The sequence below is a fragment of the Euprymna scolopes genome, chromosome 34 (assembly GCF_053919585.1).
Source record: "Euprymna scolopes isolate OS-2025 chromosome 34, ASM5391958v1, whole genome shotgun sequence".
NCBI classification, from domain to species: Eukaryota; Metazoa; Mollusca; class Cephalopoda; order Sepiida; family Sepiolidae; genus Euprymna; species Euprymna scolopes.
In genome coordinates this window covers 29,822,019-29,836,431 of record NC_136515.1, presented here as the reverse complement: position 1 = coordinate 29,836,431, position 14,413 = coordinate 29,822,019, and the positions used below count along the sequence as shown (strand labels likewise).

Genomic DNA, 14,413 nt, shown 5'->3' with positions numbered 1-14,413 from the left:
CGCGGTGGGTGGTGAAGTCCTGATCTTGAGGTTGAGCGGGATCTGTTTGTAGTTCGTAATTTTTCTTCTCTCGTGCTCCCCACCCACCTCAGAGCCCTATATGGGAGGTGTTGGGGGGAGGGGGGGGGGCCATTCGCCCCAACAGCAACAGGGATACACGGGAGGTATACTCATCTCGGTGGACCTAAGCACCCATAGTTCATCCATTTTTACTAAAAAAAAATTTTTTTTTTTTCAAAAGCCTCTTTTTAGTAAGAATATTTGTTTTTCAGCCGTGAAGAAAGTCCATTTGTTCAGCGAGTCGATTGACCCATGAGCCACCGCTTTCTAAATCTGTTTATTGTAAAAAGGTGGGGAGTGCGAGTGGATTTTCTTGTTATGTTAGTCAGGTAGAGCTTGACGTGACCAGCCGATTGATTGGATCGGGCCCGTCCAACGGCCCGTCTGGCCCAGTACGAGGCCAAAGTGGAGTGTTGCCACTGATACCTTTGTTTTCCCTAGGTATCAATTACTCAGCAACCAGGATCCCTTTCCTAGGCATTACGGGTCGCCACCCACGGCCAACAGGTGGCTCCATTGAGAGGTTTTTACTCTCTGCAGGAGGGCAGTCGGTGTATTCTTATGCCCCACCGACGGGGTTGGGTAGTAAGGATAGAAAAAGAAAAGAGTGGAAGGGGGGGAATGGGGGCTGTTGTTTTTGTTTTTATTTTTGCAGAACATAATTAAGTTTTACAAAAGGTGAAATAGAAAACAAAAACAGAAAATCGATGTAGGTGCTTTTCATCTCAGGAAGCCAATAGTCAGCCTGATCTGGTAGCACCAGCACTTCTGATGGTCTTTTTGGGCTAATTTTTCGATATTTGTCATCCAAAGGGTGGGGCTTTCATATGATACCAAGTTTGTTAATTTTTGTTGTGTCTGTCAAAAGTTTTTAGCAGACATACAAACAAACACACTCACACACATTTTGCCTTTTATATATTAGACTAGCGGGGGGGTACCCGGCGATGCCCGGGTGTCTTGAGGTAAATCAAAACTTGGGGGTGGGGGGGTTAAATAATAAAAAAAATTGTTTTGGTAGGTGAGTGTATGAGGATCGAACCTGTACCCTTGAGTTGGAAATTAATGTGTGAAAAAAAAAAACGTGCTAAGTTAACCATTGAGCCACGGTGACAGACAACGTTAAGCAAGTTATTTAACTATAAAAACAGGCGTGTGCAATAAAAGTTAACTCTGCTGCTTCCATTTGACCTAATTAAGAAGGTCAAATAGAAGTCACGCAGCGTTTGGGTTTGTTTACCCAAATTTAACTGTTTCTTCCCCCAACAGATGTTGGGGAGGGGGAAAGCCGCTCCCAATTGTCCAGATTGAATAGCAACTGATCAAAGCTGATTGCTTCTGGACGTTTTTCCCGGCGCAATGCCGAAGACATCGTTTGAGTTTAGTTTCAGTTTATTTATACTAAAAAGCCCAATCAACACGCGAGAAGCCAAAATAGCAATAATTTTGTAAAAGTCGACGTAAATAAATCTATAAGCTACATGTGTTCCCAAATCCTACATATTATTATCTAGAACCTATATACACAGTTTTAAGCGATAATAACGACCCCGGGAGCGTGTGCGAGAAAAGCCTTTTGAAGGTATACACGAAATGGTCACACACACATTTTGCCTTTTATATATATAGATAACATAAGATTTTAGCTCTTTTGTTTTACAGCATATCAACCCTTTTCAGATTATCTAATGTGCAATCCAGTAATTTTTGGAGAAAAACTTTTATGCTTCAGGGTCACATTTTAAAATATTGTTTGTAGAGAAAAATTGCTTTTGATTTTGACTTTGCAGGAAACGAAAAACAATAACATCAATGTTTCATGGTTTTAGGTCAGGCAGCCTGAGCTGGTAGCACCAAATAGGGATATAAAAAGGGAGGAGAAGAGAGAAAGAAAATTAAAAGAAACCAAATCTGAATTAAGAAATGAATAATACCCAAGATGATATTATTACTAGAAAATTCCAAAGAGCAATTTTTGAGTGAACATACCTTTCTCTCGATGGTTTTTATATTGAGCCAAATCTCGAATCAGGTCTTCTGTTATGGCAAGAGGACAACGAGCTGTGATTTCCTTCACTGCATTTAGGCTATAATAAAAAAATTTTTTTTTAAATTTCTAAATTTAAAAAAATTTTTTTTTGAAATTTCTAAATTTATTTCATGTCTTTATTAAAAGGCAATATTTCTAATAATTTAAAATTTTATCACTGTAAAATGCCCCATATCGAAGTTGTCAGTATTGATTGGCAGAGGACATTTTTACTTCTAGTTATATTTTATTTGGTTTATTTTAATAAAATGACAAAGTTTTCTGGTTTAGATATTGAAATTGCAAAATTTTCTAACAAATGTATGGCCAAATATTGAAAAAAAAAATCCAAAAAAGAAAAACAAGGATTTTCAGTACATTTATGCAATCTTTGATATTACTTTCTCAAACAGTGAATTTAATCATTTTGTATTATTATTTATTATACCAAGTCAATTGTCTATGCTGAAAGTAATTTCATTTAAAAAAAATATCAAAAACAAAACAAAAAACTATATGATCAATTTACGTAATTTTTGTTCCATGACAGGTATGTATATCAAAGATTTGTCTGTATTTTTGTTTTTTGTCAAATTCTAAATAAGAAATTAATTTTCTAGTATTGCATTGTGCTTCTGTAGTAAAAAAAAAATGTTTTGGGCATTTTTTTACTTCTTGCATCAGTGATATTTATTTGTTAAATTTGTAAATATTCAAAATGAAATATCTTCTAGTTTAGATATATTTTACAAACCTGTATTGTTTTTATTTTGATGAAAATGTTTTGATTTATTTCACATTTTTGAAATGTAGAATCCTTATTTTTGTAACATTTGGTTTGAGATGAAATGTTAGTCCTTAAAAAGAGCAAAAATCCATCCATTTTTTTTGTCAAGTTTTTCAACTGGTAAACACGTTATCAGTGCAAATATTTTCATATTTTGTTAGAAAAAAAAATATTTACCCAATAGCAATGGCATCACTTGAATTTCTTTCTGTGATGAAATTGTAAGCAATTGTTTTGATCAAATTTTCAACCAACTGAAAAGAAAAGAAAGATTTTATAGCATATCTAAAATTCTTGTTTTTCATATAAATATATATTTATATATAATATATACATAGGAAAAAAGTAAATTAATAAAAAGATGGAAATTCATACAAAATATCATTAGATTCAAGTTAAAATTTATGAAACATGCACTAATTTTAGTTATTTCTGAATATTTGACACACAAATATAAAAACAAAATTGCCACTTGTTCAATATAATTAAAATCAAAAGATTGAATTTCACCAATCAATGTTATCTAATTGTCATGTTGAAATTAGCAACATATCTAAAAATTACTAAAAATGATAAAGTAGAAAATTAATTACTAATGAAAATTGCTTTAAAAAAAAAAGTTATACTTAAATAATAAACAGAAGACACACTTATGATAGCAAGGGGAGGAAACTGCATAAAAAATGATAATGGCAGACAGCTGGATTGTGAAAGTAATTTTTTATGTAATAATGCAGTAATATGTTACTAATTTCCACATGATAATTAAGTAGATGCTGGTTTTTAGTTGAAAATCGAATGGTTAATATCTTCTAAACTTTCAAAATCCAATCCGAAGAGCTGTTGCTCAAAATGATAAGATAATACAAATGGACTGATTGAGAATCCATGAGAGATGCTGATGCATTATCACCTTTTCGTCTTCCTGCTAAAATCTTAAAAGGTGAAAAACCATTTTGTGAAATTAAATTTGATAAAATGTTAAGGATTTAAAGCCAGAGGAAATTTTTGTAAGAAAAGTGGAATTACAATGGCAAATGCTAAAGATGCGATAAACCTTTGTGTTGATTGAACTAAAAAGAACATGGCCTTTTCCATGGCTTCATATTCGATGACTTCAAACATATTTGTTCCTTTGATAGCTGGTAACTTGTTGGTTTTAATATCACAAATATACAAATAGATTGAAAAGAAAATACTTACATCTGGAGGTACAAGTTCGTGGGTAGCCTGGGCAGCAAATAATAAAAGTCTTGTCACATCTGAAAACAGAAATAGCATTGAAAATGTTTACATAAAATTTTTCAAACCTATGCAATAATTAAGCAAATGTCATTTATGAAAAAAGTTAGTTTCAGTTATCTTTTCCTTGCACAGAGGTGAAAAATTTCTAGTCAGATTAGATTATCAGTGGGAGAGCATGATTTTGATATTCAATTGTTTGTTACTTAGATGTTGACTTTCTCTTAGAGAAGTTTACAAGTGTAGGAATGAAAAAGGGCAATAATTAATTTGGTTGGTTGCATTTTTTAATAGTTTGACATTGAGGATCACAATATGCTTACATATTTTTTTGTATATTATTGTAAATTTGTATAAAAGTAACAGATTGAAACTGAAAACAACTGAATTGTAAATTTGTAAAAGTAACAGATTGAAACTGAAAACAACTGAATTGTAAATTTTACAAATTAAAAATTAAAATTCAGTTTCCAGTGGTAAATGTCTCTAATGGATTCTTTTTAGCACCTCATACCAGTTGAGCAGTCAGTCCAATGAGGCGGATTGCAATGGCAAGAACAGCCTTCTGTCAGGCTGAGGTTTTACCTTCTTACTTTGAGGAGGGATTAGTTTATAGCCAATTACATCAGGTACTCCTACCATGGAATGAAGACACTCATGGATTTTTTCGTAGGTCTAGAATGCACTGTTTTTCTATCCCCACCATCTGATCTTGTGTCACATCTTCAAATGATGGGAGGGAGATAAATATTCAGGTTGATTAATCCGCAAAACACATGAAATTCGCTAATATCAGCACTTTTTGTTATTGGGACAAGATGATACTTAATGCAAGGCACCTTTAATGCTCTCCCATTGGTCTATTTATTTACCTTAAAGCCCACATAAGTTTTAGTACATTATGGAACTGGAAAAGAACCACATCTCACATAATACTTAAATATTCTTTTTTGTAATCTGAAGAATACAACACACAATCTGGTTCTCTTATGCTGCTGTACTAGTATGTTATCATGCCAGATATTTTGGAGAGATTTTTTATGAATTGGTAATCAATTTGGTCATGGTTAGCAGTTGACATGGACTTTGCACATCAATGTTTTTAGTTCATTTTTAAGTGTTATCTGTTTGCCTTTGCTTTTGAATTTTTTGCAGTTTTCTTTTTGGAAAATGTTATTGCTTAACATTGCATATCTATAACTGTTTTAATCTATAAGTGTTTTAATCTATAACTGTTTTAATCTATAACTGTTTGAAATGGCTTCCACTATTTTTCCAAAAAATTATTTTATTATCAAATCGAGACCTTTTTGTCCATCTTTGTTATATATGATTCATTTATGATTAAACACATATTCAATATCTGTTGAGGTTTGCTTTTGTGATAAAACGTTTTGGAATTTTTGTGATGCTTCACATTCTAATTGCACTTTTGTATATTTTGTGAAACCAAGAAAAGTGAAGATTTCTGAAGTTTAGTGAAAATTGGTATTTTCAGAAGGAGGGTTTGTATTTTCTAATATAACAGAGAAATGGTTACATCCACATGGGTTTTTGTGGACTCTCCAACTGTCATCTGAGAAGATGGTAAGATAGTTGAATTATATAGTATGGGCAAGTGTTAGAGGTTTTTTTAATTCTGCAGCTTCTGTTAGTGCCTTGGCAACCCCAAATTATATTTGTGTCTGTTAAATTCCTCCATTAAAAGAAAGGGTTGTTATACTAGGTTATCTAATTCTGCTTCTTTGATGGTTTCGCTAGGTGGTCAACACGGTGAACAAATGTACATTGCTTTGTAGAAATGCTGCTTGTACATCAGACTTTAAATTGATTTTATGATGTGTGATATTTTTTTAAAACTCAACTGGACGTTCTAATAGGTCTGCATCTTTAAGATGAAATTTACATATTTTGAAAACCATCTTTTGCACTCATTTCATCCAAATGGTCTGTCCAGAAGCTGCAAAAATATTTTAAGCGATTGCGGTTGTAGCAGTATGCATTACATTTGTTGAATAAATTATTGAAAATTATTAAGTTGGTACTTTTTTATTATTTTGTTTACCATGTGATTAGATGTGTACTTTAGCCATTTTGCTTTCCATCCTTCTTTGCATAACCAGATGTGAAAGATGGATCAGGACATGTTATATCTATTCACCCAAGCATCTTGGGGATATAAAGGTGGGATAGCAGCTAATCATGGCTGCTTGTTTCGTGATTGTAAAAATTCTATTGATGATGATGTGTTATGCTCACATTCTGATTGACCCTTTCCACTGCTATTATTAATATGATTATTGTTGTTTAGATATTGTTAGGTTCACCAAAAAAATTAAATGAAGAAGGGAAAGTTATCACTCTTGGAGTAGAGCATAGTCTGCCATGACAGGTTGGGAGGTAAACAAACATTAATCATCATCCAATGGCTTCTACATTACCATCTAATCTCTAAGTTGTTTAATAAATGTGATGAAGGTTATACATCGTCAGTTGATCATGTTTGAGTGATTATATATTCAATAACACATATATCATCAGATGTAACATATGTACAGTATTGTTTTGATTCTTTTGTTATTGTTTGATGTTGCTTAAGATTTGTGCTAGTATCATAGTTTGATACCACAGACTAATAGATGGGATCCAGGCCAAGCCCATAAAAGGGCCTAAGTGGAGGATTGTGGGTTATGTAACCATTCAGGTAACAGGTAACCACATACAGATACCAACTCTCTTCTATTGTTAGTATATACTAAAGCCCGAACTAAAAGAGCAGATGTCAAAATTGAACTTTAGAACAAAATGCATCTTGTGACAATTTTGTAATATTTAATAAACAATAAAAATGTATTTCTTTTCTAATTGGTAAATTTAGTATGGTTGTATCCTTGGATTATTATGTCTTTTATAGTAATTATAATTTTATAGAAAATGATGCCTTTTATCTCATCATTACTGATGTAAACGATGCCTTAACATAAAAAAAAAAGAAAAGAATTATAAAATAAAAATAGCAAAAACCTTTGGTTCGAGGTTGCAGGAATCTTTGGATGTATGGATAAAAATTGAGGAGAAACAACTGTAAAAATAAAAGATTTTTTTCATTTTGATTTAGACAAGAACAAAATAAACAACAGAACAAAAATGACGTGAAAATAACATTAATTTTTGACAAGATTCTTCACTTTTGGATTGGACACATGAATGCTAAGATTTTCGATGGTAAGGAATAAAGAAATAGCAAAGACATTTTTGAGATGAGGATTGCTTGTTACGGTTGTATGGATCCAAAGTAATACAAAAATGACACTCCAGACACGAGAACAGTTCAATGAATCCAAATAATACAAAGTAGCAAAGAGTATCGAATTTATTTACATTTTATTTTTGGGTGCAACATTTTCAAATAATTACTAACATAAAGAAGACCAAGGAAGATGTGTTCTTTTTGAATCAGATTTGCAATAAAATTGATCACCATCTTAGAAAATGTTGAAACTTAACGATTAGAAATTTATTAGTTTGACAACAATAACAACTCGTATGGTAATTTAATGAATCACAACAGTCATTATGATGAAAGGTGCATTGAAAATAATACATTATTTTATCATCTGGGAGTAGCATATAAATAAACATAACAGATGAGGTTAAAAAAATGACGATTCTTGTGCCAACCTGATGAATTCCAACAAGTCGTGAGATAAAGTCTATCATCATAATCTTCACATCATAATATTCATTACATTTTTCAAGCTGCTTAAAAAGACGTTCGGACAAATCTAAAAAAAAACAAAATGAAAAGAAATGCAATTGGTAATCTAAATAAATACAATTTTTTTTTTTAAATTTATCACTTCTATATTATTATCAAAATGTGTTACCATTATTTAAATCAACAATATAGATTTTGAAATTTTCTTTCTCTCTATATATATATATGAGTACAAATAAACAATCCAAGTACTTGAATGTCCTGAATTTAAATTTCTTAAATTTTAAACATTTTCCTGAAACAAAATAATGTAATGGATTTTAATCAAAATTGGAATAAGGATTCTCCAGGGTTCAAAAGAGAGTCGCAAATCTGATAGGCCCTAAATTGGCATCTAAGCTTCAGCCTCTGTCCCATCGACGAAACGTTGCATCCCTCTGCCTGTTCTACAAGTATTTTAATGGTGAATGCTCTGATGAACTGCAAGCACTTGTGCCCTCACGACGTGAACACCCTCGACAGACCCGACAAGCTGCGAAATCCAACCCCCACACTGTAGAGATCCCTAGATGTAAAAGATCTTTCTACTCCAGTAGTTTCTTCCCCAGAACTGCTAGACTTTGGAATTCCATTCCAGGTCCCTGCTTCCCCAACTGTACTGACATGCAGAAGTTCAAGTGCAACGTGAACCAACATCTTGCTGCCCAAATCCCTACATAGTACCCCAGTAGATGTTTCCCCTGATAGTAGCCCCCTACACCAAAGTGGCAATGTGCCTTGTTTGGGGTGAAAATGTAATAAAAAAAAAATAAAAAATTTTTTATTAAAATCATGATAAGGGCACATAAAACTGGTGCAAAACCGTTCTGTTTAGGCAAATTCATTTTACTTGTCCTACAAAAGATATGCCAAAGTTGAGCATTTATAAAAATATATTTTTTTATTTCACACTGATATTAATCACATTATCTAACGATAATGTGATTAATATCAGTGTGAGAAAGAACAAAATAAAACTTCTTAATTATACCGTTATATACATTTATTAAAAGCTCATTATCATCACAGTGTTTCACTCCATCTCAAAATCCTGTGGAGATATGTGCGATAGTCTGCACATCAACGCCACAAGGACACCAAGTGTCCTGTAAATAGCCCTATTTCTGCAGGTGGTTCCATGTTTTGTGAAGACCTGACATAATTTGCCCTAACTCCTGGCTAATCTAGTTTTCACCTGGTTAGGTCATGTGTAGCCAAGTATTGAACAATACATATGCATTCAATACATAAACGATGAGTTTCAAGCTGGATTGGTCACAAGTATGATTTTTTATATACCTTATGGCAGCCTATGACATAGTTAAGCATCGAGCACTTTTGTTGAAAATTAGCAGAATGGTTAAAAACAGGACTGTTTTTATTATTATATTTTATTATTAAAAGGTATGTTACAAATGATATGAAAATATACATGGAGAATATAACAGTATCCAAATAAGTCTGTAACAATATAAAAATTAGCAAATTATTAAAGAAATTAATGAAAATAGCTGATGATACACCACAAGGAAAAATGAACAAGTCATGCTCAATCAGAAAAGAAATCCTAATAAAACTTGTTAGAATTTTACAATCATCAAAAAAAGCAGAACACCAGACAGAATATCTGTCTAGTTATACCAAGAAGAGACGTAGTCCTGTTTATCAATTTATGACCACTAGGGAAGAGGATAGGCGATGAAAATCACACAACTGTAGATCTATCTAGTATTAAAACTAATTATCTCCAAAGAGGATAACTCATCCCAACATTATTTTAGATATATACTTTTTTTAAATTATGCAAGAAATAAAATCAAGCAGAATATTTCAGTCTATTTTCGATATTGACAGTTGCTTCCTTTATTACTTGTAAATTAAGTTTATCACATACGTTTTTATGCCAAAGGATTTATTTCAGAAAATAAACAATCCAAACAGTTTTGCATAAAAATCATAATCATTGACTATATTATCTTATATCAAAACATCATAATTGAATTCAATTTTTTTTAGAAATTCTATTGCGACTTATTTCCAAAAACATCTGTTTTCCATTTTTAGAATGTTTACTGATACAAGAATTGTTTAGAAATGTTATAATCATGACATATTTCTAGAAATCTTTTCTAAATTTTCATATGTAAACTCATTCCAGAAACATCTTTTAAGTTTTGGTATTAAATGTAAAGAAAAGGAAAGAAAAAAAAGCCCCCCCCCCTACGCCTGCCACTTACCTTGTGGATCGTGAATCAAGTGAAGAGCAGAGAAGTTATACAACTCTCCTCGCTTCTTCTTCTTCTTATGTTTCTGTAAAAAGAAAGTTTTATTTTTATTATCCAATCAATTAAGCAAATGCTTCCAGTTTAACAGAAGTCATTCAATTAATCTATTTACACATAAAAACCCTGATATTTTTGCAGGCAAGTCAATATTCCCTATTATTGAAATACACTTTTATTTATTCAAACAATTATTAAATGTTTTAAGAAAAACTGTGAATTTCACATTGTTTTTCTAAAAATATTATGAATATTTTCATTGGTTTATTAGAATTATAGTAGGCAAATATTTTGAACAGATCTGTAGAAAGCAAGATTTTATTAAAAAAAGTTTCATGTCAGCTTTTGTTATTGTATTCCGAAAATTTTCACTTCAGGCAACGTGTTCCTTACCATAATTTCCTAAACTGATCATAAAATGAGAGAAAACCTAGAGCACTTTGTCTGTTTTTGTCCCTTCTCAAGGACTCAATGATAAAAACAACCTTGTGTCATACATGAAAGGCAGGCAAATAATTAGCATCAATGTTTGACCTACCTTTAGAACCTCAAGAGCTCTGTTGAGTCTTTTCTGTCGTTTCTTGGTCTTTTTACCAACTCTGTGACCGATAAGGAGTTCATTGGCATTTTTCTTGCTGCCTTTATCCTGGAAATCAGATTTCATAAGTAAATTTAATTCTAAATCATATTTCATAAGTAAATTTAATTCTAAATCATATTTCATAAGTAAATTTAATTCTAAATCATATTTCATAAGTAAATTTAATTCTAAAAATATTCATGAATGAACAAAAATGTCCAAATTGTACCTTTGTTTCTTACAACAAAAATAGCACATTAATTAAATTGTTTATCTTTTTGTGATAATTCAATTTCTAAAAGTGTTAGTATAAATATTTTTAAATCTATTTTTTTATAATCACTCATCATGTCACATTTGTTGATATTTTTTAAGCTCATTAATATAAAGAGGATAGTTGGTATAAATAAATATAAATTACAGATTTATTGAAATATCTAAAAGTGAAACTCTCACGTCACGTTTAATGTTATTTACTCATTTAAAACACCACAATCAGTTCTAACCTCATTCAACTCACAGTTTTTGGAAATAACTGATTAATCAACAATCAAATCAAATACAAAAGCTAATTACATGAAATCGATTGAAAAAGTCATGAAGACAAACGGACCAAAGTTTGATGAATAAATCTAAAACAATAAAATAAGACTTGTGATAAAAAAATATGCTCAATCTGCAAAGATTCTGTTAAACAACAAAAGTCACTAAAAAAAAAAAATTATAAAATGTGATTTCATCTTTGATTTAATGTTCATTTACATGCTGGCATGTGTTGGATAGCTTTTAGAAAATTGACTTCCAAACTAACCTATATCTGGTCAGGTCTTTATCTCTTTTCTCTCAAATCCATCCTTATTCATTTTTAGTGAACTGATCTTGCTAATTCAACAGTTCTACATTTATTGAACCAAGAACTTATCTATTCTTTCAACATAGCCATACCATCAAAGTCTCCTGCACACATCCGCCAATACTATTCAGATTTAATCTTTCTTTGAGGTTATCAGACTGGAGCTTGTCTTTAAGACTTACATTACAACATATCCATCATATCATTCTCATGTTATTTTTCCCCTACACTGCATACACATGCCTGATAGACTTCTCCTTTGGTTAACGATAGTAACTCTCTACTGACTAGTAATGATAGAAGTTTCATAAATTTATTCCATCCACTCCTAATTCTTGCAATCACACTAGCATCTTCACCCTGTGCTCCAACGATATTAGCAAGGTAACTTCTAAACAACCTCAATAGTTTCAACCTCTTTTGAATTTTTATTCATCTTCATTGTCTTTATCTCTCAACCAATAATTACACTGCACTTCTTGTGCACCCAATACTTGCACCACAAAAAAAAAATTGGAATTGTACATGAATCCCTTATGATCATTACTTTTGTCATGGTAACATTTACTGTCAGATCTTTACTTTCCATTGCATTCCTACGTCTTAACAAGTTGATATCATCCATAGAAATTTACTAATCCTTTACATCTACTTTTTGGTTGATAAAAGTCTGATACACTTTTGATGATCATTAATATAAGAAAACAGCAAAAAAATGTTGAGCTAATTACATTGTCCAAGATCTATTGTCTTTATTCATTTCTATTTTGATTTGATAGTTGATTATATGTGTGCGTACGTTCGTTTCTATTTTGATTTAATAGTTGATTATATGTGTGCGTATGTTCGTTTCTATTTTGATTTCATAGTTGATTATATGGGTGCGTATGTTCGTTTCTATTTTGATTTCATAGTTGATTATATGTGTGCGTATGTTCGTTTCTATTTTGATTTGATAGTTGATTATATGGGTGCGTATGTTCGTTTCTATTTTGATTTCATAGTTGATTATATGTGTGCGTATGTTCGTTTCTATTTTGATTTGATAGTTGATTATATGTGTGCGTATGTTCGTTTCTATTTTGATTTCATAGTTGATTATATGGGTGCGTATGTTCGTTTCTATTTTGATTTCATAGTTGATTATATGTGTGCGTATGTTCGTTTCTATTTTGATTTGATAGTTGATTATATGGGTGCGTATGTTCGTTTCTATTTTGATTTCATAGTTGATTATATGGGTGCGTATGTTCGTTTCTATTTTGATTTCATAGTTGATTATATGTGTGCGTATGTTCGTTTCTATTTTGATTTGATAGTTGATTATATGGGTGCGTATGTTCGTTTCTATTTTGATTTCATAGTTGATTATATGTGTGCGTATGTTCGTTTCTATTTTGATTTAATAGTTGACTATATGTGTGCATACGTTCGTTTCTATTTTGATTTGATAGTTGATTATATGTGTGCGTATGTTCGTTTCTATTTTGATTTAATAGTTGATTATATGTGTGCGTATGTTCGTTTCTATTTTGATTTGATAGTTGATTATATGTGTGCGTATGTTCGTTTCTATTTTGATTTAATAGTTGATTATATGTGTGCGTATGCTGACCACGAGAAACCATTTTCCCATTGCTGAAGCCATGCATTGTTCATACACTATTATTTAAAACATGAAGAAAGTTTGTATTTTGTGGTTTGCTTCTTAAGAGAGAAACATAAAAAATGCTAAATACCTCGTCATCTGATTCACTGTCGCTATCGTCATTGCTGTCAACTCCGAGGAAAAATTTAATGGCGGCAACCATGATCTGAAGAAAAATATTTCAGGAAATGAAATCAACAAGATCAAAAATGGATCAACAAGAGAGAAATATGTTTTGTGAAGAAATTTTCTTTAATTTTAGAATTTTATTTTAGAATTTATTTAGAAATTTTAGAAGTGGATGGGAATAATAGAGCATCTTCATCTGGTTGTTAAGGAAACAAATTATAAACATTGTGTATATATATATAAGTCCATTGCTTCATTTCCAATTTAGGACAATATTTGAAAATAGTCTCGATTTTCATATATTTTTGTGTTATTTATTTCGTTATATATTTTTGCGTTATCGTAAACACTTGTTTATATTTGCGGTTCCCATAATGGCCGGCAGACATCAGTTCTCTTTCTAAGAACAGAGCTCGATAACTCATCTCAGTTGCTAATATGTTCATGTCATGCAGAAGTGCCGACTGTTTGAATAAAATTTCTATTTTTATATTTGCTTTAGAAAAAAAAGCTACATTTTAGAGTGTTGGTCATCCGTACCTTAAAATTTGTCTGATGTCACTTTTGCCAAATAGATTTATAAACAAAAAAGTATGACTATTAACGAAAGCCATCAAAGTCAAATATTATGGTTCATTTGTGTTCCTAAATGCAAAACAATTTATTTCAATTTATGTCGGGTTTGTATTACTATACAGACTCGAAAAAGTCGTCAAAAAACAAATATACGACAAATAAACATTACCAAAGGCAAAACAAGCCACTCCTCCACCCAACCGGACAACTCTTTAGTGCTCCTATCCAATGCAACATGTCTATTCAGCTCGGACCATGCAGTGTTTACCGATGTATTTGAAAATCACAATTAGCGCTACACCTCTGCTGAACACAGTAAGTTTGTGAAAACGGGTTAAAAACAAAAAACTATACAAAACACTGTCAGAAACTTGCCCAATGTATGTTACCGTGACATACGCTGACATATATCCGGCGGATTCCTAACAGTACTTTGCATAGCTCTTCTCTATTTTAAACCAACCTTCCCA

The 14,413-nt window shown here is 31.5% G+C and overlaps 1 protein-coding gene across 1 annotated transcript in view; it reads right to left on the bottom strand.

Annotated features, from left to right (window-relative positions):
* Positions 1-14,413, bottom strand: part of LOC145259150 (protein SDA1 homolog) — a 167,055-nt gene that overhangs the window by 93,345 nt on the left and 59,297 nt on the right. The window contains exons 8-15 of the mRNA XM_080116859.1: positions 13,330-13,404; positions 10,696-10,803; positions 10,113-10,185; positions 7,800-7,903; positions 7,143-7,200; positions 4,080-4,138; positions 3,054-3,130; positions 2,050-2,147 (exon numbers count right to left, since the gene is read on the bottom strand). Of these exons, the coding sequence (XP_079972985.1) occupies positions 2,050-2,147; positions 3,054-3,130; positions 4,080-4,138; positions 7,143-7,200; positions 7,800-7,903; positions 10,113-10,185; positions 10,696-10,803; positions 13,330-13,404 (652 nt within the window). The remainder of the gene's footprint in view (positions 1-2,049; positions 2,148-3,053; positions 3,131-4,079; positions 4,139-7,142; positions 7,201-7,799; positions 7,904-10,112; positions 10,186-10,695; positions 10,804-13,329; positions 13,405-14,413) is intronic.